Raw genomic sequence first — 20723 nt, forward strand, 5'->3', positions numbered from 1 at the left:
GAGATTATTGGGTCAAAGATTATAAACATTTTCATGGCATATAGAAACACTGTCTCAAAATGTTTCCTTTAATTGCACAGCTACTAGCAATGGATTGCATCACCCATTGTATTAGATTCACCTTATAGTCACCATAAGTATACTGTTATGTGAAATACTTGAAATTGTTTTAATCTTATTTCTGTGCAGTCTAAACATTTTTCCTTTCTGAATAGCAAGACTTGTCCGTAAGAGCGACAGCGCGGGACCACGTGGGCTGCGTACAACACAGGCGGACTACATATCCCTAGGTGCTCCGCGGCGCACCGACGGGAAGTTCCCGGAGTATCTCCCGCCTCCACGCCGAGGCGAAGAGGTTCTATCCGGGGCTTTGGCGCTTCTCTTTCCTTTCGCGCCGGTTGCCGCTGCTGAGCGCGGCGAGTCCATGTGCGCAGTGAGTGGCGCTGTTCCTGGCTCAGAAGCACCCAAGCCTTGGGTTTTAGCGAGTCCGCGCTGCGATGGACCCCAACACCATTATCGAGGCCCTGCGGGGCACTATGGACCCAGCGTTGCGTGAGGCCGCGGAGCGCCAGCTCAATGAAGTAAGGACGCCGGACTGGCGGCGACGGGCGGGCGGACTGGGGCAGGCCGAGCCCTCCAGGCCTGGCTAGAGACGCGGACGGCGTCGCTTAGGGGCCCAACTGGAGAGGTGGGGCGGGGACCTGACGGCGAGTGCCACGCCAGGGCACCACAGGAGGCTGCCGCTGTGGTGGCGGCGGCGGCCCAGGCAGCCTTTGCGTCGGATCCTGAGGTGGGCCTCTGCCTGCGGTCGAGGCACGAGGAGCCGGCTGAGGCTAGGCGGGCGTGACGGGCTGGACACATGGCTGGGCCGGTGGCCGTCCGTCCTCTGGCTCATTCCGCGCTGATTCCTTGCGCCCAGGAGGGGGCGAAACTCACTGGAGGCTTTTCAGATGTTTCCGGGAGCAGTCTCGTTGGCGCCGGGTTTGGAGGGGCTCCTGGGAATGCAGAGCTGTTCCTTTGGGAGCTGCGCCTGCCTGTCAGCTTGTCACTTCACTGGGCTGATGGGTGACCTGCACAACTTTCTCCCCGCCGGCTGAGGGGCTAGGGAAGGCTTTCCCCCGCCACCTCAGCGGGTGGAGGGTAGTGCGGGAGTCTGATTCACTACCTCGGGAGGCAGGACGAGGTACTGGGAAGTGTCAGGTGAACTGCACTCTCCTAGGTAGAGCTGCAACACTAATTTCTTGACTGACCTTGGGCAAGTCGCTTAACCTTTTAAAAATTATTATTCTTTTATGGATTACTTTTAGAAAGAAATAGAGAAAAAACATCGATTTGTTGTTTGTTTCACTTACTTATGCATTCATTGGTTGATTCCTGTTATGTGCCCTGACCAGGATGGAACTGACAACCTTGACGTATCCAGACCATGCACAAACCCACTGAGCTAGCTACCTGACCAGCGCTCCCTTAACCTTTTGACCCAGAGTTTTTCCCATTCATAAAATTAGGTCACAGGGTTGCTATGTTGATCGGTGAGAGTGCCTTGAAAGGTGCCAAACTCCTATCCAGTCTATGAGAGTAGTTCCCCCCCCCATATTTTTTGAGGACCACTCCTTGGAATACAAACATTATGTAGATATTGTATTGTACCATGTTTCATTTCATTCTTTGTTTATAAATTTCTGCAACTTTTTATATTTTAGTAACTTTTAAAGACCTCTTAAAAGGACTTCTCTAACTTCTTATGCCAGTAAATAATTAATTATCTTTTGGTATAATGAATTGAAATACATTTGAACCATTACTGAACTATAGAGGGAGTTATGAATCACTTTATTTTGATTTGTTTAGTGATAGGTTAAGATGAACATTATTATGTTTATCACATATTAGTGCATATATAAGCCTGCATACACTAAAAGTTGTCATAGTTATTTCTACCATGACCTTATTCTAATAATACATTATTTTAACTAAATATTTCACAGCTAGTTTTTGGAAGATAAATAAAGTAGTATTCAAAGCATTTTTCACTTAACTGCTAAGCTGCTGGTAGGGTTTTGGAATAGTACTGTGGAACAGCAAACTGTCTATTTTGTCAAAGAAAGTTTTGTAACTGGCCTTTATTTCTGTGATTGTTATTTATATTTTGTAAATTTCTCTGTTATTCACCTAGATTTTTTAGTAATTTTCCTAAGGTAACTTTTTAGAATATTTATTTTCATCTCTGATCTTCATTTTAATGAAGTGATTTTATTTGAATACTTTTTGCTTAATTTTCTGTGGCAGAACCTTGATTTAAGAAATAGATCCCAGATAAATCTTGAAAAAGCTTAACTACTAAGAATGAGGAAGTCATATTTTATTTCTGGCAGGCTCCTCTTGCTTGGCTAAGATAAGATGAGCCAGTTATTCCATGGTGTCTCAAAGTTGTGTTTTGGTTTATTTAGTTAAAAGAACAAGATCATTGACATTTGAATGAATCTCTTTAGCTAAGTAATCACTTAAGTGTAAGAATTGTAAATGTTATCAAAATATTAGAATGCAAATAGTTTTTCTTCTTTTTTGTTTTTTTGTTGTTGTTGTTTTTCTTTTCCAAGTGAGAAGATGAGAGGTAGAGAGATAGATAGACTCCTAGCGCATGCTCCCTGACCAGGATCCACTCTGCAACCCTTCTGGGGCTGATGCTCTGCCCATCTGGGGCCTTGCTGCAACTGAGCTATTTTTAGCACCTAAGGCGAGGCCCCATGGAGCTATCCTCAATGCCTTGCTCTCCGATCGAGCCATGGCTGCAGGAAGGGAAGAGAGAGAGAGAGAGAGAAGAGGGAGGGATGGAGAAGCAGATGGTTGCTTCTCCTGTGTGCCCTGACCAGGAATCGAACCCAGGACATCCACATGCTGGTAGATGCTCTTAACACTGAGCCAACTGGCCAGGGCCACAGTTTTTTAAAAGTGCTCCTGCCTCAGAGCTATTACACTTAACTATTCCATCTTCTTGGAGCTCCTGTTGCTCAGTTATTTCCCATACTTGTTCTCTCATTTCTCTCCTTTTAAAAAATTATTGCTTGGTTGATTTTTTTATTTTTTTATTTTTATTTATTTATTTATTTTTAGTAGTTTACTCCACACTAAATTTTTTTTTAATTTTATTTATTTATTCATTTTAGAGAGGAAAGGGAGAGACAGAGGGAGAGAGAGAGGAGAGATAGAGAGAAGGGGGGGAGGAGCTGGAAGCATCAACTGCCGTATGTGCCTTGACCAGGCAAGCCCAGGGTTTCGAACCGGCGACCTCAGCATTTCCAGGTTGACGCTTTTATCCACTGCGCCACCACAGGTCAGGCCTTTATTTTTTTTTGAGAAAGAGAGAGAATCATTGATTTGTCATTCCACTTATTTATGCATTTATTAGTTGATTCTTGTATGTGCACTGACAGGGGATAGAACCCACAGCCTTGTATCAGAACAACTGAGCTATCCGGCCAGGGCCTCTCACTTCACTTGATCACTGTTTAACTGTTTCCATACCACTAAGGAGTTCCCAGACTACCACATTCCCTATCTCCCTTCGTCTTTTTATTTTTCTCTATAGCACTGATTTATCATACATATCTTATTTATTCTCTCCAGTATAATTTTTGAGTTTCATAAGGTCAGGAATTTTGTCATTTGTTACTGCAATTCTTTGATTTGTCAATATTAGGCTTTACTGACTTTGTTATAATAGATAACAACATAGGCATTGGTATGTTATACCACCTCTACTTCAAGGATTTTGAGTGTATATATACACATACACATATATAAATAAAATTAAGAAAGTCATTAGACTGTTAGAGGTCACAGTAAGGACTCATTTTGGTAGATATTTTCAAGGATACTTAGTATTCCCCTTTGACTGTAATATGTTATGAAAATTCTTTTTGAACTGCTATTATAATTTTAACAAACTTTGCCTCAAAGACTGGAGAAACTCATTAAAAAGTATGAGTATTGCCCCGGCCAGGTGATTCAGTGGATGATGTCACTCCCATGCACTGTGGTCACGGGTTCACTTCCCAGTCAGGGCATATATGAGAGGTAGCCAATGAGTGCACAGTTCAATGGAACAACAAAGTGGAAAAATGAGTTGATGCTTCTCTCTCTGTCTAATAAATCAATGAGGAAACATTTTTTAAAGATTTTATTTATTGATTTTACTGAGAGAGGAGAGAGGTGGTACAGGGGAGCAAGAAGTATCAACTCTTAGTTATTTCAGTGGGCAAGCCCGGATTTTGAACTGGCGACCTCAGCATTCCAGGTGGACACTTTATCCCCTGCGCCACCACAAGCCAAACAATGGGGGGGAAATTAAAGTACAAATATTACTGGAAATATAATTGAAAACCACTTTACATTTAAATTTTTATTTTGTGTTTATCTACTTTTTCTTCTTGCCTTTAAAAAAATGAATCCTGTGTTAGCTGGGGTATCTTAGGAAAGTTATTTAGCCTCTAAGTATCATTTTTCCTATGTATAAAATGAAAGTAGTTATAGTAGTATCTCATTGTGTTATGTGGATTGAGTAAGATGGTGGCATGTAAAAAATTTCAGAAAGTGTTTGGCACCTACTAAGTTCTCCAGATTATTTGAACTGCCAGTTGATTAACCAGTCCAACATGCCATACATTTTATTTCCTACCTTACTCTATTAACTAAGTAGTTGTACATCTCTGGGAAATGATCAGCACTAATGGTTAAAGAACACAAGTACATTTTCTTTGGACACTGAGATCACTAAGTAGATTTGCGTTACTGTTACATGAAAATTGGCACAATTATAAATAGCACATTATAGGCTCTCAGTAAATATTTACTGAATACAGGAGAAATAAGAACTTGAATAATAGTCAGAAATGTTAAGAGTACTCATCTTTTAATCTTTTTTTGTCTGTTTGGTTTGGTTTTTGTTTTTTTTTTCCATTTTTCTGAAGCTGGAAACAGGGAGAGACAGTCAGACAGACTCCCGCATGCGCCCGACCGGGATCCACCCGGCACGCCCACCAGGGGCGACGCTCTGCCCATCCTGGGCGTCGCCATGTTGCGACCAGAGCCACTCTAGCGCCTGAGGCAGAGGCCACAGAGCCATCCCCAGCGCCCGGGCCATCTCTGCTCCAATGGAGCCTTGGCTGCGGGAGGGGAAGAGAGAGACAGAGAGGAAAGCGCGGCGGAGGGGTGGAGAAGCAAATGGGCGCTTCTCCTGTGTGCCCTGGCCGGAAATCGAACCCGGGTCCTCCGCACGCTAGGCCGACGCTCTACCGCTGAGCCAACCGGCCAGGGTTGGTTTGGTTTTTAAAGTGAGAGGAAGGGAGATAAACTCCTGCATGCACCCTGACTGGGATTCACCCCAAGTGGGGCCCAGTGCTCGAATCAACCCAGCTATCTTCAGCACCTGAGGCTGGTGCTTGGACCAGCTGAGCTATCCTCAGAGCCCGGGACCAACGCTCAAACCAATCAAGCCACTGGCTGCAATAGGGTAAGAGAGAGAAAAGGGAGAGAGCAAGGGAAAGAGAAACAGATGGTTGCCTCTCTTGTGTGTCCTGACCAGGGATAGAACCGAGGACATCCGCATGCCAGGCCAGTGCGCTATCCTTTGAGCAAATGGCCAGGGCCCATCTTTGAATCTTTTTTTTTTTTTTAATTTATTTTTTATAGAGACAGAGAGTGAGTCAGAGAGAGGGATAGACAGGGACAGACAGACAGGAACGGAGAGAGATGAGAAGCATCAATCATTAGTTTTTCATTGTGCGTTGCAACACCTTAGTTGTTCATTGATTGCTTTCTCATATGTGCCTTGACCGCGGGCCTTCAGCAGACCGAATAACCCCTTGCTGGAGCCAGCGACCTTGGGTTCAAGTTGGTGGGCTTTTCAAACCAGATGAGCCCGTGCTCAAGCTGGCGACCTCGGGGTCTCGACCCTGGGTCCTCTGCATCCCAATCCGACGCTCTATCCACTGTGCCACTGCCTGGTCAGGCCCATCTTTGAATCTTTAAAGTAGATTTGTGTTACAGGGATTTGTCACTTTTCATTCAAATTCTATACTTTGTGATTAATTGCCTTCTGTATATCTAGAAGTGCAATTTTAAAAAATCTGTTTTTAGTTAATCTATAATATGTGATATTTGATATTCATTCAGTATTGTTTGTTATATTCCAGAGATTATTTGCTCTGGGGAACACAAAAACTCTCCTTTATGTATACATGCACACACACACACACGTTTCTTCATTTATGAGGTAGAAATACTTGTTTCTTCATTTATGAGGTAGATAAAACATCTCTGAAGGTTTAGGACAGATTGTTTTAATAGACAACAATCTCTCTGCTCTCTTTCTGCTTTAACTGCTGGTGTTCTTCAGTGAAAGCTTTTCAATATACAAACCTTTACTTATGCTGCTAACCCCTCCTGTTAAGTTCTTATCATCTAAAACTAAAATTTTTCCTATCCATAAATATCATGAATCCCATCCTAAATGCCATCTTTTCCTACTCCAACTATGTGGTACTACTCTGTAAACTATAAACTCGTCTTTTTTTTTTTTTTGTAAACACCTAATCTTGATTATTCTCCCTTACATTTTGACTATTTGATTTTATTTGATTTAGGTGATTGTTGTCTCTTATACTCTAAAAGTTCATTGATTTAAAATTTGTCTCCAGTGGGAATTAAATCTTTAGATCAAGCTTTTTTTTTTAAAGCCTGGATGGAGTATTAGCTGAGAACAGGCACTCAACAAATAATTGTTTCTATTATTTAAAAAATATTTGAGCCTGACCAGGCAGTGGCACAGTGGATAGAGCGTCAGACTGAGATGCAGAGGACCCAGGTTCGAGACCCTGAGGTCACCAGCTTGAGCAAGGGGTTACTCGGTCTGCTGAAGGCCCACAGTCAAGGCACATATGAGAAAGCAATCAATGAACAACTAAGGTGTCACGACGAAAAACTGATGATTGATGCTTCTCATCTCTCTCTGTTCCTGTCTGTCCCTCTCTATCCCTCTCTCTGACTCTCTCTCTGTCTCTGTAAAAAAAAAAAATTTTTTTTTTGAGTGCCTATCATGTAGCAAATACTATCTTTGTTGCTGGGAATCCAATACTGTACATAAAGTACTGGTTGTCATGTAGCTTACATTTGAACTGAAGGGTTTTTTTGTTTGTTTTTACAGAAACAGACAGACAGATAGGAAGGGAGAAAGATGAGAAGCATCAATTTTTTGTTGTGGCATCTTAGTTGTTCATTAATTGCTTTCTTATATGTGCCTTGATGGGGGTGGGGGGGCTACAACAGAGAGAGTGACCCTATGCTCAAGCCAGTGAGCCCGTGCTCAAGCCAGCAACCTCGGGATTTCAAACCTGGCTCCTCCACGTCCTTGTCCATCCAGCGCTCTATCCACTGTGCCACTGCCTGGTCAGGTTTGAACTGAAGTTTTAAATGTAATGTTAGGAACCTTTTTTTTTTTTAATATTCTGAATTACAGTTTCCAGTCTGGTTCATTCAATAGCAATATCTTTATACTAAGCACTGAGCTAAGTCGTAGATAGAAAGAAATTCATGATTCCTGCCATTCTGGAGTTCTATAATCAACACAGCCCTCATAACACGTCTTCAGGATTACAATAGAGCTATGTGTAAGTTTTAGATGAGGAAACTATTAAATTTGACTTTGATTAAGCAGACATGATCTCAGCCTCAATATTCCCTCTCTTATATATACTTGCAGTTAAGAAAAATACCCTAAGTGGAATCAAAAGGCGTTACCTAAGAGCCTTTTAATTAAGTCCTCAGTTTCTAAATTTAATGTGTTAAAAAATTATTATGTAGGTAGAAATTTTGCTTTCTCACATGTGAAAAAGTAAGTGGACTTTGCATTGATTAGTTTCTTGGTATTTTATGTTTATTATTAAATTCATAAATTACCTGAGTCACTTCCAGGATCTTCACAGATGGCTACAATTACTATTGTAAGTTATATATATATTTTTATAAATGGTTGATTTGATTCTATTAAAGGACTTAAGTGGTATTTAATTAATGGAAATCTTAGGTCTGGAAAAGAAAAGAATGACAGCATGTTTATAGGACAATTTGGCATGTCTAGAGATTCCATAAAATATTTATGAAAATATAGTGTATGTTTTTTGAAGACAGCATGTAGTCTGAGCAGGTAATATTTAATAAATAATATTGCTACTGCCCTGGCCGGTTGACACAATGGTAGAGTGTCGACTCTCATGTGAATGTCCTAGGTTCAATTCCAGGTCAGGGCACACAGGAGGAGCGCTCATCTGTTTCTCCACCCCTCCCCCTCTTACTTCTCTCTCTCTCTCTCTCTCTCTCTCTCTCTTTCTCTTTCTTACCCTCTTGCAGCCATGGCTCTATCAAAGCGAGCTGGCCCCTGACACTGAGGATGGCTCCAGTTGCAACGGAGCAACAGCCCCAGATGGGTAGAACATTACCCCCCTAGTAGGCTTGCAGGTGGATCCCTATCCGTGTGTATGCGGGAGTCTGTCTTTCTGCCTCCCCTCCTCTCAATTAAAAAAAAAAAAAAAAAAAGAATACTGCTATGGCTTTTCCTGCTGGACATGCCTTCGAGCCCAGCAAGGCACTAGGCAAGTCCCCACAGGTGGCACCTCTCAGGTCCCAGGAGCCAGTTCGTCCAGAACCACGCACTATACATTTGGGCATGCCCCACTATGAGCTGTCTTTGATCTTAAAAGCCATGAAGCAGCCAGAGACTGCTGTTGCTTTGAAAGGGATGACATAAACCCTGATGAACAGAGGGGCGATAGTGAGGAACTTGAAAAACCTGGATAAACAAGCTCTTCCTTATAAGATGTCTGCCCAGCAGTCAGCGGCGCAATGGAAAAGGGTATTTCTTGGTGGATTTTTATGTATCAACAACAGCTGTTGAAAGCATAATGAATCACTTGTCCCAAGACATTGATGTGATTAGACCTAGTATTGTAAAACACCTTCTGACCCAGGAAGTAAAGGAGTGTGAAGGGCTTGTCCTGGTTCCACTTGAAGAAAAACTATATTCCACAGAGAAGAGGAAACAGAAGATTTGCCCAAGTTTAACCTTATATTTAATTCTCTCAGTTTTGAGCATTATGGATTAACAGTTTACAAGGTTGACCTTTATATAAAACTGTGTTATAGGTGTCATTTGAGTTTCCTTGGTATTTCTAGCTCTTGATCTCCTTTGCTGTGACAGGTAGGGCAATGGCTTGCTCGAAGCCACTTTGTAATATGTGTGATACAAACACATCATTCTTTTTTTTTTTTTTTTTTTTTTTTTTTCATTTTTCTGAAGCTGGAAACAGGGAGAGACAGTCAGACAGACTCCCGCATGCGCCCGACCAGGATCCACCCGGCACGCCCACCAGGGGCGACGCTCTGCCCACCAGGGGGCGATGCTCTGCCCATCCTGGGCGTCGCCATGTTGCGACCAGAGCCACTCTAGCGCCTGGGCCATCCCCAGCGCCCGGGCCATCTTTGCTCCAATGGAGCCTTGGCTGAGGGAGGGGAAGAGAGAGACAGAGAGGAAAGCGCGGCGGAGGGGTGGAGAAGCAAATGTGCGCTTCTCCTGTGTGCCCTGGCCGGGAATCGAACCCGGGTCCTCCGCACGCTAGGCCGAAACACATCATTCTTGATTTTGTTATGTATAATTTTTTTTGTCAATGAGGTCTTTGGCCCTGCAACAGTAACACCATTTTGAACAATAAAACTTATGAAATTGTCTTCTGTTGTGAGCTAGTCATTCAGACTGTATAACCATGGGAAGTAAAAATACTAAGACTATAAACCTTAAAAAGAAATATTGCTACTAGTATGAGTTGATGCTTCCTGCTTCTCTCCCCTCTCTAAAAATCAATAAATAAAATCTAAAAGAAAAAAATAAGAATATTGCTAGGCCCTGGCCAGGTATCTTGGTTGGTGGGAGCATCATCTCCGTATGGCAAGGTTGAGGGTTCTATTCCGGGTCAGGGCACATACAAGAATCAACCAGTGAATACATACATAAGTTGAACAACAAATTTACGTTTCTCTCTAAAAATGAATTTAACGATAAACAAAAAGAATATTTCTCAGTAGATACTGTTTTGAATTTGAAAGAGGGGAAGTCCCTGGATACTTTGGTTGTTAGACAAGAAGTTATTCAGTGACATAGTATGTTAAAGATCTGAAAGAGCCCTGGCCAAATAGCTCCATTGGTTACAGTATCATCCCAAGGCTCAGAGGTTGCCAGTTCAGTTCCCAATCGGGACACATGCAGGAGCAGCTCCATGTTCCTGTCTCTCTCTCCCTACCCCTCTCACTGAAATAAATAAATAAAAGTTTAAAAAAAAAGATCAGAGAGAAAGATAGCACTATATTAATATTTGTCCAAAAACCATTTTTTTAGATATATTAGATGTATATATCATTTTACTTATTGTTTGCTCTTGTCAGTGGCACATTAATGATATTTGATTTAAAGTGGGTTTTTCTTGCCTGACCGGGTGGTGGCATAGTGGATAGAGCGTCAACCTGGGACACTGAGGACCCAGGTTCGAAACCCCAAGGTGAGGGTGGGATCATAGATAGGACCCCATGGTCCTTGGCTTTAGCAAGGGGTCACTGGCTTAACTGGAGCCCCCCCAGGGGGACAGCGACCCCGTCAAGGCATATAATAAGAAAGCAATCAATGAATAACTAAAGTGCTGCAACAAGTTGATGTTTCTCATCTCTCTCCTTTCCCTATCTTCTATCCCTATCTGTCTGTCTCCAAAATAAATAAAGTGGGATTTTCTTTTTGTCACTAGGTAATAGATAATTTTAAAGTTTTTTAAAGCTCCTTAGTTGGAAAGCATTTAAGTATTACCACTATTTAATGAAAGGCAGAAGAGGACTCAGTGAAGAGCCTCAGTCCTGATTCAACCACTATGATGACTTAACCTTACTACGCCTCATATTTCATGTAGGTAAAGTATTTGCCTTTGTCAAATTCTTTAGTAAAACAGAAAGGTTAGAGATCCTTGGAACCTTGAAAATATCTGGTTGTATTCATTTTATGTAAACTGATGTCATAGTGCGCTTAAGACTCTTTCTGGTAAATGGTGCTGTAGTAGCTAATTGAAGGCCTGTTTGATTGTATTTAGGTAGAGAGAAACAAAAAAGTAACCTTTTCAAGTGTAAGTTTTAAAAGATAACAACATTAGATGATTACAATGGAAAATGTAGCTCTTGAGGGGAAACTGATACTGGAGAAAACATGACTTAAGTTTTAAAGTCTGGTTTGATGTGCTGGTAACCATCCAGTAGAAAATGTCTAGTAGGCAGTTAGAAATGTGGAGTTGAAGGTTAGTAAAGAAAGCATCAGTGGAAAAGTTTGGGGGTTTTGTTTTTTGTTTGTTTCTGTAGTTCAGTTGAGAAGAAGGGAGTATGATCCAGAGGTGTGGGGTGGACTGAAGGGGAGCTATACTTTGGGCCATGCCCATTTTGGGGATTTTGAGAAACAGGAAAGAAGAGACTGGAGAATTATGCATAAAAGTAGAAGCCAATAAAAGGAGAGAGAGAGAGAGAGAGAGTGTGTGTGTGTGTGTGTGTGTGTGTGTTTCCGAAGTTAGTATGTGCCTGACCAGGATCCACTGGGCATGCCAACCAGGGGGCGATGTTCTGCTCATCTAGGGCTTTGCTCCCTTGCTGCCAAGCCATCCTAGCGCCTGAGGTGGAGGCCACAGAGCCATCTCGGCGCTCGGGCCAGCTTTGCTCCAGTGGAGCCTTTGCTGCGGGAGGGGAAGAGAGAGACAGAGAGAAAGGAGAGAGGGAAAGGTAGAGAAGCAGATGGGCGCCTCTCCTGTGTGCCCTGACCAGGAATTGCCTCCACACGCCAGGCCGATGCTCTACCTCTGTGGCCAGGGCCAAGGAATTTCAGTTAGAAAGTTGATTGTGCCTGGCCAGGCGGTGGCGCAGTGGATGGAGCATCGGACTGGGATGCAGAGGACCCAGGTTCGAGATCCCGAGGCCGCCAGCTTGGACCCAGGGTCGCTGGCTTGAGCAGGGGGTTACTGGGTCTGCTGAAGGCCCACGGTCAGGGCACATATGAGAAAGCAATCAATGAACAACTAAGGTGCCACAACGAAAAACTGATGATTGATGCTTCTCATCTCTCTCCCTTCCTGTCTGTCCCTCTCTCTCACTCTCTCTCTCTGTCTCTTAAAAAAAGAAAAGAAAAGAAAGAAACTTGATTGTGGGCAATTTAGTTTACTTTTTTTTTTTTTTTATACAGAAACAGAGTCAGAGTGAGGGATAGACAGGGACAGACAGACAGGAACGGAGAGTTGAGAAGCATCAGTCATTAGTTTTTCGTTGCGCATTGCGACACCTTAGTTGTTCATTGATTGCTTGCTCATATGTGCCTTGACCATGGACCTTAAGCAGACCGAGCAACCCCTTGCTTGAGCCAGCGACCTTGGGTCCAAGCTGGTGAATTTTTGCTCAAACCAGATGAGCCCACGCTCAAGCTGGCGACCTCGGAGTCTCGAACCTGGGTCTTCCGCATCCCAGTCCGACGCTCTATCCACTGCGCCACCACCTGGTCAGGCTAGTTTACTTTTTCATAAATGAATTTCACAAAATTTTTTACCAATAAATATGAATTATTTTTGTAATAAGTAAAAAGGATGTTAAAGTAAAAGGACTTTAGGAAAGAAAGCTTTTAAAATACTGGTACATGGAGAAAGCAATTTGTGATTGCAAGGTTACTGAGTGGAATGCTAACAAGGGAGTAGGAAAAAGATTGTAGTTTAAAAGGATTATAGGGTCAGGGAAGTACTTGATAGATTTTTTTTCATACAGTTTTTTTGTTTGTTTGTTTTTTGTATTTTTCTGAAGCTGGAAACGGGGATAGACAGACTCCCGCATGCGCCCTACCGGGATCCACCGGCACGCCCATCAGGGGGCGATGCTCTGCCCCTCCGGGGCGTCGCTCTGCCTCGACCAGAGCCACACTAGCGCCTGGGGCAGAGGCCAAGGAGCCATTCCCAGCACCCGGGCCAACTTTGCTCCAATGGAGCCTTGGCTGCAGGAGCGGAAGAGAGAGATAGAGAGGAAGGAGAGGGGGAGGAGTGGAGAAGCAGATGGGCGCTTCTGCTGTGTGCCCTGGCCGGGAATCGAACCCGGGACTTCTGCACGCCAGGCCGATGCTCTACCACTGAGCCAACCAGCCAGGGCAGGTTTGATTTTTTTAATGTGTATTTTTTATTATAAAACATATATAACAAAATATCGACCACTTTAATTAATTAATTTATTTATTTATTTTAGAGAGAGGAATGGGGTGGAGAGAAATTGAAATCAATTTTTTTATTCCACTTATTTATGCATTCACTGGAGGGGAAGAAAGAGAGATAAGAAGCACCAACCCATAGCTACAGCACCCCAGTTGCTCACTGACTGTCCCCCATACATGCCCCAACCTAGGAGAGCTCCAGCTCCCATGCTCAAGCCTGACAAGCCTGCACCCAAGCCCGTGACCTCGACATCCTGAACCTGGGACCTGAGCATCCTAGGTCAACCCTCCATCCACTGTGCCACTACCAGTTAGGCCACTCGTTCATTCTTGTATGTGCCCTGACCAGTCGAACTGTAGCCCTGGGGTTTTGGGATGATGCTGTAACCAACCTGGCTACTAGGCCAGGGCTCGTAGAAAGGTATTATTGTTGTATTTGTGTTAGCAGCTTTTAAACTTGAGTAGTAGTAGTTTTAGCTCTATTTAATGATGTTTAAATTACCTGATCAATTTGTTGCTATAGTCCATCCTGGGACCTGTAATTAGTGCTAGTATTCAGAAGTTACATTTATACTTTGACTCATAAAGTATTTATTGTAGCGTCTTCTGAGGACTAGATCAATGTTTGCCAAACTGTTGATAATGTTACCATAATTACTTACATTTTAAAGGGTGTTTGTGATAAAGATTGATGCTAGAGATAATTTAATTTTAAATTACCATAAACATATAAAGATCTTTTAGCCTGACCAGTGATGGTACAGTAGATAGAGCATTGACCTGGAACACTGAGGTCCCAGGTTCAAAACCTTGAGGTCACTGGCTTGAAGCCCAGGGTTGCTGGCTTGAGCAAGGGGTCTCTGGCTTAACTGGAGCGGCCCCACGCCTCCCACTCAAAACACATATGACAAGCAATCAGTGAACAACTAAAGTGCTGTAACTACAAGTTGATGTTTCTCATCTCTCCCCCCCCCTCAAAAATATATATAAAGATCTTTTATTATATGATAATAAATATAGTAGTATGTGATAGAAATTCTTTTAAATATGTGATCATTTGCTATACCCAAGACTGCTGGAAAGTTGTTGATTATCCAGTGATTAAAAGAATGGTTTTTACCAATTTGAACCTTTAATATATATCTTCTTTTGATCTGTTTTATAATGGTCTTTATTTTTAAAGTTTATTGAGGTATAATTTACATTCCTAACATTCACCTGTTTTAAGTGAAAATCAGTGATTTTAGTAGATTTATTGAGTGGTACAGCCACCAGCACAATCCAGTTTTGGAGTATTTTTGTTACCCCTATAATTACTCCTTTCAGTTTACAATGAATCTCCTATTCCAACCCCAGGAAATTGCTAATCTTTCTATCTCAATTTTCTTGGGAATCTGGTGTCTGATATTTAGTATTGCTTTTAAATCCATTTGTTGCCTTTCTTTGGAAGAATACAGGGCTTTCTGCATTAGGTATTTCAGCAGGATGAAATTTGTGTGGGTCAGGTAAATACACTCCTCACAAAAATTAGGTGATAATTTATAACTTCATAATCATTTTGAAATATCCCCTAACTTTTGTGAGCAGTATTGATGTCCCAGGTTGACCATTGAGTTTGTTTGCTTCTGCTATTTCTTTTTTTTTTTTTTTTTTTTATTTTATTTTATTTTTGGCAGAGACAGAGAGAGGGACAGATAGGGACAGGCAGACAGGAAGGGAGAGAGATGAGAAACATCAATTTTTCGTTGCGGTTCCTCAGTTGTTCATTGATTGATTTCTCATATGTGCCTTGACCACCGGGGATACAGCAGACCAAGTGACCCCTTGCTCGAGCCAGCGACCTTGGGCTCAAGCTGGTGAGCCTTGCTCAAACCAGATGAGCCCATGCTTAAGCTGGAGACCTAGGGGTCTCGAACCTGGGTCCTTCCGCATCCCAGTCCGACGCTCTATCCACTGCGCCACCGCCTGGTCAGACTCTGCTTTTCTGCTATGGGAAATTTCCTTCCTTTTTTAACTTTAGTCTATCTAGCTCATTTATCTGAAAGTAACACTTTTTTTTTCATCTGTTTCCCTTTTTAGATTTATCCTTGTGTGTTTTTGAAGGCATAGTGACAAAATAATAGAGTAATTAAATTATTTTCTTTCTTTCCTTTTTTCCAAGTGAGAGGAGGGGAGATAGGGAGACAGACTTCCACATATGCCCTGATTGGGATCCACCTGGCAACCTCCTCCAGGGGCTGATGCTCTGCCCATCTTGGGCCATTCTCACAACAGAGTTATTTTTAGCACCTGAGACAGAGGCTCCAGGGAGCCATCCTCAGAGCCCAGGACCAACTTACTCGAACCAGTTGAGCCATGGCTGCAGAAAAAGGAGAGAGGGAGAAGGGTGGAGAAGCAGATGGTCGTTTCTCCTGTGAGCCCTGACCAGGAGTCAAACCCAGGACATCCACATGCTAGGCAGACACTACCACTGAGCCAACTGGCCAGGGCCATAAAAATTTTAAAATAATTAAATAAGTAATTATATTATTTTCATAGTTCAGTTTTTAAAATAATTTTATTAAAATCAGCCACATAAAGTATCCAATTTGGTGGGTTTTAGTATATTCAGAATTATGCAGTTATCACCACAAACTTGAGAATATTTTCATCATGACAAAAAGAAATACCATACCCATTAACTGTCTGTCATTCCCTATTTTCCCCCCACACCCTGTCTTAGGCTACTTTGTGTCTACGTAGATTTGCCTATTCTAGACATTTCGTATAAATGGAATCATACAAGGTGTCTTGTGACTGTTTTATTTCATATAGCATAATGGTTTTAAAGTTTATACATGTTATAGCTTGGACTTCATTCTTTTTATTAGCAAATGATATTCCATTGTATATATGGTTATGCCACATTTACCTTATCCATTCATCAGTTGATTAATGAATGTTGTTTCCACTCTTGGGCTATTATAAATATTTTTGCAGTGACCATTGAGGCAAAAGTAGTTTATTTGATTTTTTTTGGGGGGGGAGGGGTAATTTGCATGTAATACAAAGCTCAAAAACATGTACAGCTCGGTCAATTTTTACCTGGGTAAACCATCTAGATCAAGATATAAATAACATTTCCATTAGCCTACAACTAAATTTCCCTTGAGAGTCTGTCTTCTCAATCAATAACTTTTCTTCTTCAGGTTACCATTATTCTGACTTCTCTTAACTATAGATTACATTTGCCTGTCCTTGAACTTTATGTATATAGAATAGAATCACATGGCATGTACCCAGGTAGTCTGACTTCTTTCTCAACATGTTTTTGAGAGCTCTATTTATTGTTTGATTCTGTAGGTTGGTTTTATTTTTTGAAGTTACTGATTATTATTTTATTGTATGAATTGTACCACAGCTTGTTTATAAATGTACTTGTAAATGGTATTGTGGGTATAGATGTTTATTTCTCTTCGATATATAAGGGTGAAGTTGCTAGGTTTTAAAGTAGGTGCATGTTAGAAACTGTCAGTTTTCCAATATGGTTGTATCATTTTATACATCTGCTAGCACTGTTTGAGTTCTATTTTTTCCACATCCTCACCAGCACATTGGTGCATTGCTTATATTAGTTTGAAATAGGACCATTCTATCCCCGTGTACTGATCTTTTTGTGATGTGCTTGTGTATATTTGCTAATATATGTATGTATGTATTTATTTATTTTGTGACAGAGGCAGAGAGTCAGAGAGAGGGACAGACAGACAGGAAGGGAGAGAGATGGAAATCATCAATTCGTCGCAGCACCTTACCTGTTCATTGATTGCTTTCTCATATGTGCCTTGACCGTGGGGCTACAGCAGATCAAGTGATCCCTTGCCTAAAGCCAGTGACCTTGGGCCCAAGCTGGTGAGCCTTGCTCAAACGAGATGAGCCTGCACTCAAGCTGGCGACCTCAGGGTCTCAAACCCGGTTCCTCCACGTCCCAGGGGAAGAGAGAGACAGAGAGGAAAGCGCGGCGGAGGGGTGGAGAAGCAAATGGGCGCTTCTCCTGTGTGCCCTGGCCGGGAATCGAACCCCGGTCCTCCGCACGCTAGGCCGACGCTCTACCGCTGAGCCACCTGGCCAGGGCAATTGTTCTATTTAATCCTGTATTCACAGCTCCTGGTATGGTGTTTTGCAGCAAGAACACTTACATATATAATTTTTTGGAGTAACTGAATAAAGTATCATTCTAGGTTCTAATATGGAAGAAATTTTTCCTATCCAAAAGAAAATTTTTGATTTGAAGAATGTTTGGGGGACAGGCTATAAAGAGGAAACAAAAATCACTGATGTTCATGTAAAAGTGTGCAGGAAAATATTAAAACATGTACTGGAAGGAGGAGATGACATTATAGATGGTTAAATCAGACGAGAGGGAGTCAAACTAAGAAAACATAAACGAGAAGGGATTTAACTTGAAGGTTCAGCTCTTTTTAGGAAGTCAGAGGAAAATATGACAGATTTAAGAATCATTATATAACTTGGCGATGTTAATGAAAATGACCCAGGTTCATAGTATGACATCTGGAAAACAGAAAATATATAAAAAATAGCTTTTTATAATCCCACCACCCCAGAGATAACTATATTAGCATTTTTGGTATATTTGATTTTCTGTATACTATATGTTGCATTGTATATGCATATAAACATATTTATTAAAATATTTCATGGTTTGTGTCCTACTCTTATTGAATGTGTAAAGTTAGTGATTTTTAATTTTCTATTGAAATATAACCTGCATACAGAAAAGTGATCATTAGGATATAGTAGACTAATTTTTACAAACTGAACACACTTTTATAACAGCCATATTAAGAAGTAAAACATTAGCACCTTTGAAACTAATCTCCAGGTTATTTTTTACTGATTTAGTTTGTTTCTAACCCCTGAATAGACCATTTCTATGGAGAAATTATTACTGAATTGGGAAAATAGGTATTACAGAGGATATTGTTTTTGAGCTGCTGTCACCAGTGTAGGTTTAAGAATGTTAATTATGACCTGACCAGGTGATAGCACAGTGAGTAGAGCATTGGACTGGGATGCCTCCCTTCTTTCTCCTTCCTGTTTGTCTGTCCCTCTCTCTATCCCTCTTGCTAAAAAAAAAAAAATGTTAATTGAGATAAGTGGAAAGTGCAGCAGAATGCAGGCAAATGGAAACATCCAAAATGGTTTAGGAGTTGGGATATTAAATTTTTTTTAGTTATCCTAGGTGAGTGACAGAAAATAGGGCAGGGACTAACAGAGAGCCCTTGGTGTCAGCCCAGCAGTAGAATAGAGAATATTTGTTTGCTGAAATTTAAAATGTGTGTTTTTGTTTATAGGCACACAAGTCTCTGAATTTTGTTTCGACACTGCTTCAGATTACTATGTCTGAACAACTGGATTTACCTGTGAGACAAGCAGGCAAGTTTCCGTTCCTGAATTATTTACTTGTGTGTATGTAAGTATATTGTTTAAATAGCAGAAATATCTTGGAGTGGCCCTCAGTGATTTTCTTACCTGAAAATCAGTTTGCCCTCGTGTTTACTACAAACAGCAGGCACCTTGATATTTGGTGGCTGAGTTTAAAGGAATGCAATATTTCATTGACTTTTTTTATTTTTAAGTGGGAGGAGGGGAAATAGACAGACTGACAAAACTCCTGCATGCACTCAACTGGGGCCTGACTGGGGCCCACCCGGGGCCAATGCTCAAACCTGTCAAGCCACTGGCTGCAAGATGGGTAGAGAGAGAGGAAAGGAAGGGGAAGAGTTCACTTCTAATGTGTGTCCTGACTGGGGATCAACCTAGGACATCCATACACGGGGCTAATGCTCTGTCCGCTGAGCCAACCAGCCAGGGCCATATTTCATTGAATTAAAAGAGAAGCTAGTAAAAGAATTTGGGATTCATTAAAAGAGCCTTTGTTTATGCAGTTGTTTCTTAACAGCTATTTGCTTTTACTATTTATTTTAACAATTTAAAAAGAACTGTTTCTTAGTTCAGATTTTAGCGAGATATTGAACAATTCTGTCAGTATCAAAGTCTGTGAAAATGTGGCACACTACTTCTGATATTATGTTGGTCTGCAGAATAATGCACTTCACATCTTTATGTTTTCTTAATTTATTTTCAGGTGTATAAATTTTATTGGAAATTCAAGGTACCGGTAATTTTATCATTCTAGAAAAACTATGTTTATATTCTGAAGTTATTTCTTGCTCTTCTTTTCCTTTATACCAATTTCTTTTTTTTTTTATGTGAGAGGAGGGGAGATAGGCTCTTGAATGCACCCTGACCAGGATTCACCCATGGTCGCTGGCTTGAGCTCAAAAGTCGCTGGCTTAAGCAAGGGGTTACTGGCTCGGCTGAAGCCTCCCAGTCAAGGCACACATATGAAGCAATCAATGAACAACTAAAGTGATGCAACTATGAGTTTATGCTTCTCATCAATCCTCTCCCTTCCTGTCTGTCTCTCTAAAAAACAAACAGAAAAGACCATATTAATGGCTAAATAATTTACCATAATGTGCCATATGCAGTGAACTATTTCTCAATTATTAGAATTTAATCTCCAGTCTGCTTCATGAACAGTTGTATTCTTAGTACCTAAGATACTACCTGACACACTGAGGGTACTGAATGAATGAATGAATGTAGTTGTTTATGATTTTTTTTAGAAAACTTGGTATATAAGTCGTATAGTCATGAAACTTTTCTTTTTTAAGTGAGGGAGGGGAAATAAACTCCCACATGTGCCTCAACCTGGGATCCACCCAGCAACCCTCATCTGGTGCCAATGCTTGAATCAACCAGGCTATCCTCCGTACCCAGAGCCAACACTTGAAATCGAGCCACTGGTTGTGAGAGGGGGAGAGGGAAAGGGAGGGAGAGATCCAAGTTGGGTGGATCCCAGTCGGGGCGCATGTGGGAATCTGTCTCTCTGCCTCCCCTCCTGTCACTGAATAAACCCTGGCAGGTTTGCTCAGCAGTAGAGCATTGGCCTGGCATGTGGAAGTCCTGGGTTCAATTCCCAGTCAGGGCACACAGGATAAGCAACCATCTGCTTCTCCACCCCTACCCCTTCTCCCTTCTCTCCCTCTCTCTCTCTCTCTCTTCCCTTCCTGCAGCCATGGCTTGGTTGGAGCAAGTTGGCCCTGGGCTCTGAGGATGGCTCAATGGCCTGGCCTCAGGTACTGAAATAGCTTGTTTGCTGAGCAGCAGAGCATGGGCCCCAATGGGCAGAGCCCTAGTAGGGGGCTTGCTGAGTAGATCCTGATTGGAGCGTGTGTGGGAGTCTGTCTGCTTCTCCACTTCTCACTTAAAAATAAAAATAAAAAACGTTGACATTTTCCCATTTGGTTATTTTTTTAGATAAGAATCTTTGCCTTTAAATCTC

The 20723-nt window shown here is 41.8% G+C and overlaps 1 protein-coding gene and 1 pseudogene across 1 annotated transcript in view; both read left to right on the forward strand.

Moving 5' to 3' along the window:
- Positions 1-334: 334 nt before the first annotated feature.
- IPO7 (importin 7) overlaps positions 335-20723 on the forward strand; it is a 78321-nt gene continuing 57932 nt past the window's right edge. The window contains exons 1-2 of the mRNA XM_066250924.1: positions 335-581; positions 18667-18748. Of these exons, the coding sequence (XP_066107021.1) occupies positions 498-581; positions 18667-18748 (166 nt within the window). The 5' untranslated portion in view covers positions 335-497. The remainder of the gene's footprint in view (positions 582-18666; positions 18749-20723) is intronic.
- LOC136324245 (small ribosomal subunit protein bS6m pseudogene) lies at positions 8696-9158 on the forward strand (annotated as a pseudogene).

The sequence above is a fragment of the Saccopteryx bilineata genome, chromosome 1 (assembly GCF_036850765.1).
Source record: "Saccopteryx bilineata isolate mSacBil1 chromosome 1, mSacBil1_pri_phased_curated, whole genome shotgun sequence".
NCBI classification, from domain to species: domain Eukaryota; kingdom Metazoa; phylum Chordata; class Mammalia; order Chiroptera; family Emballonuridae; genus Saccopteryx; species Saccopteryx bilineata.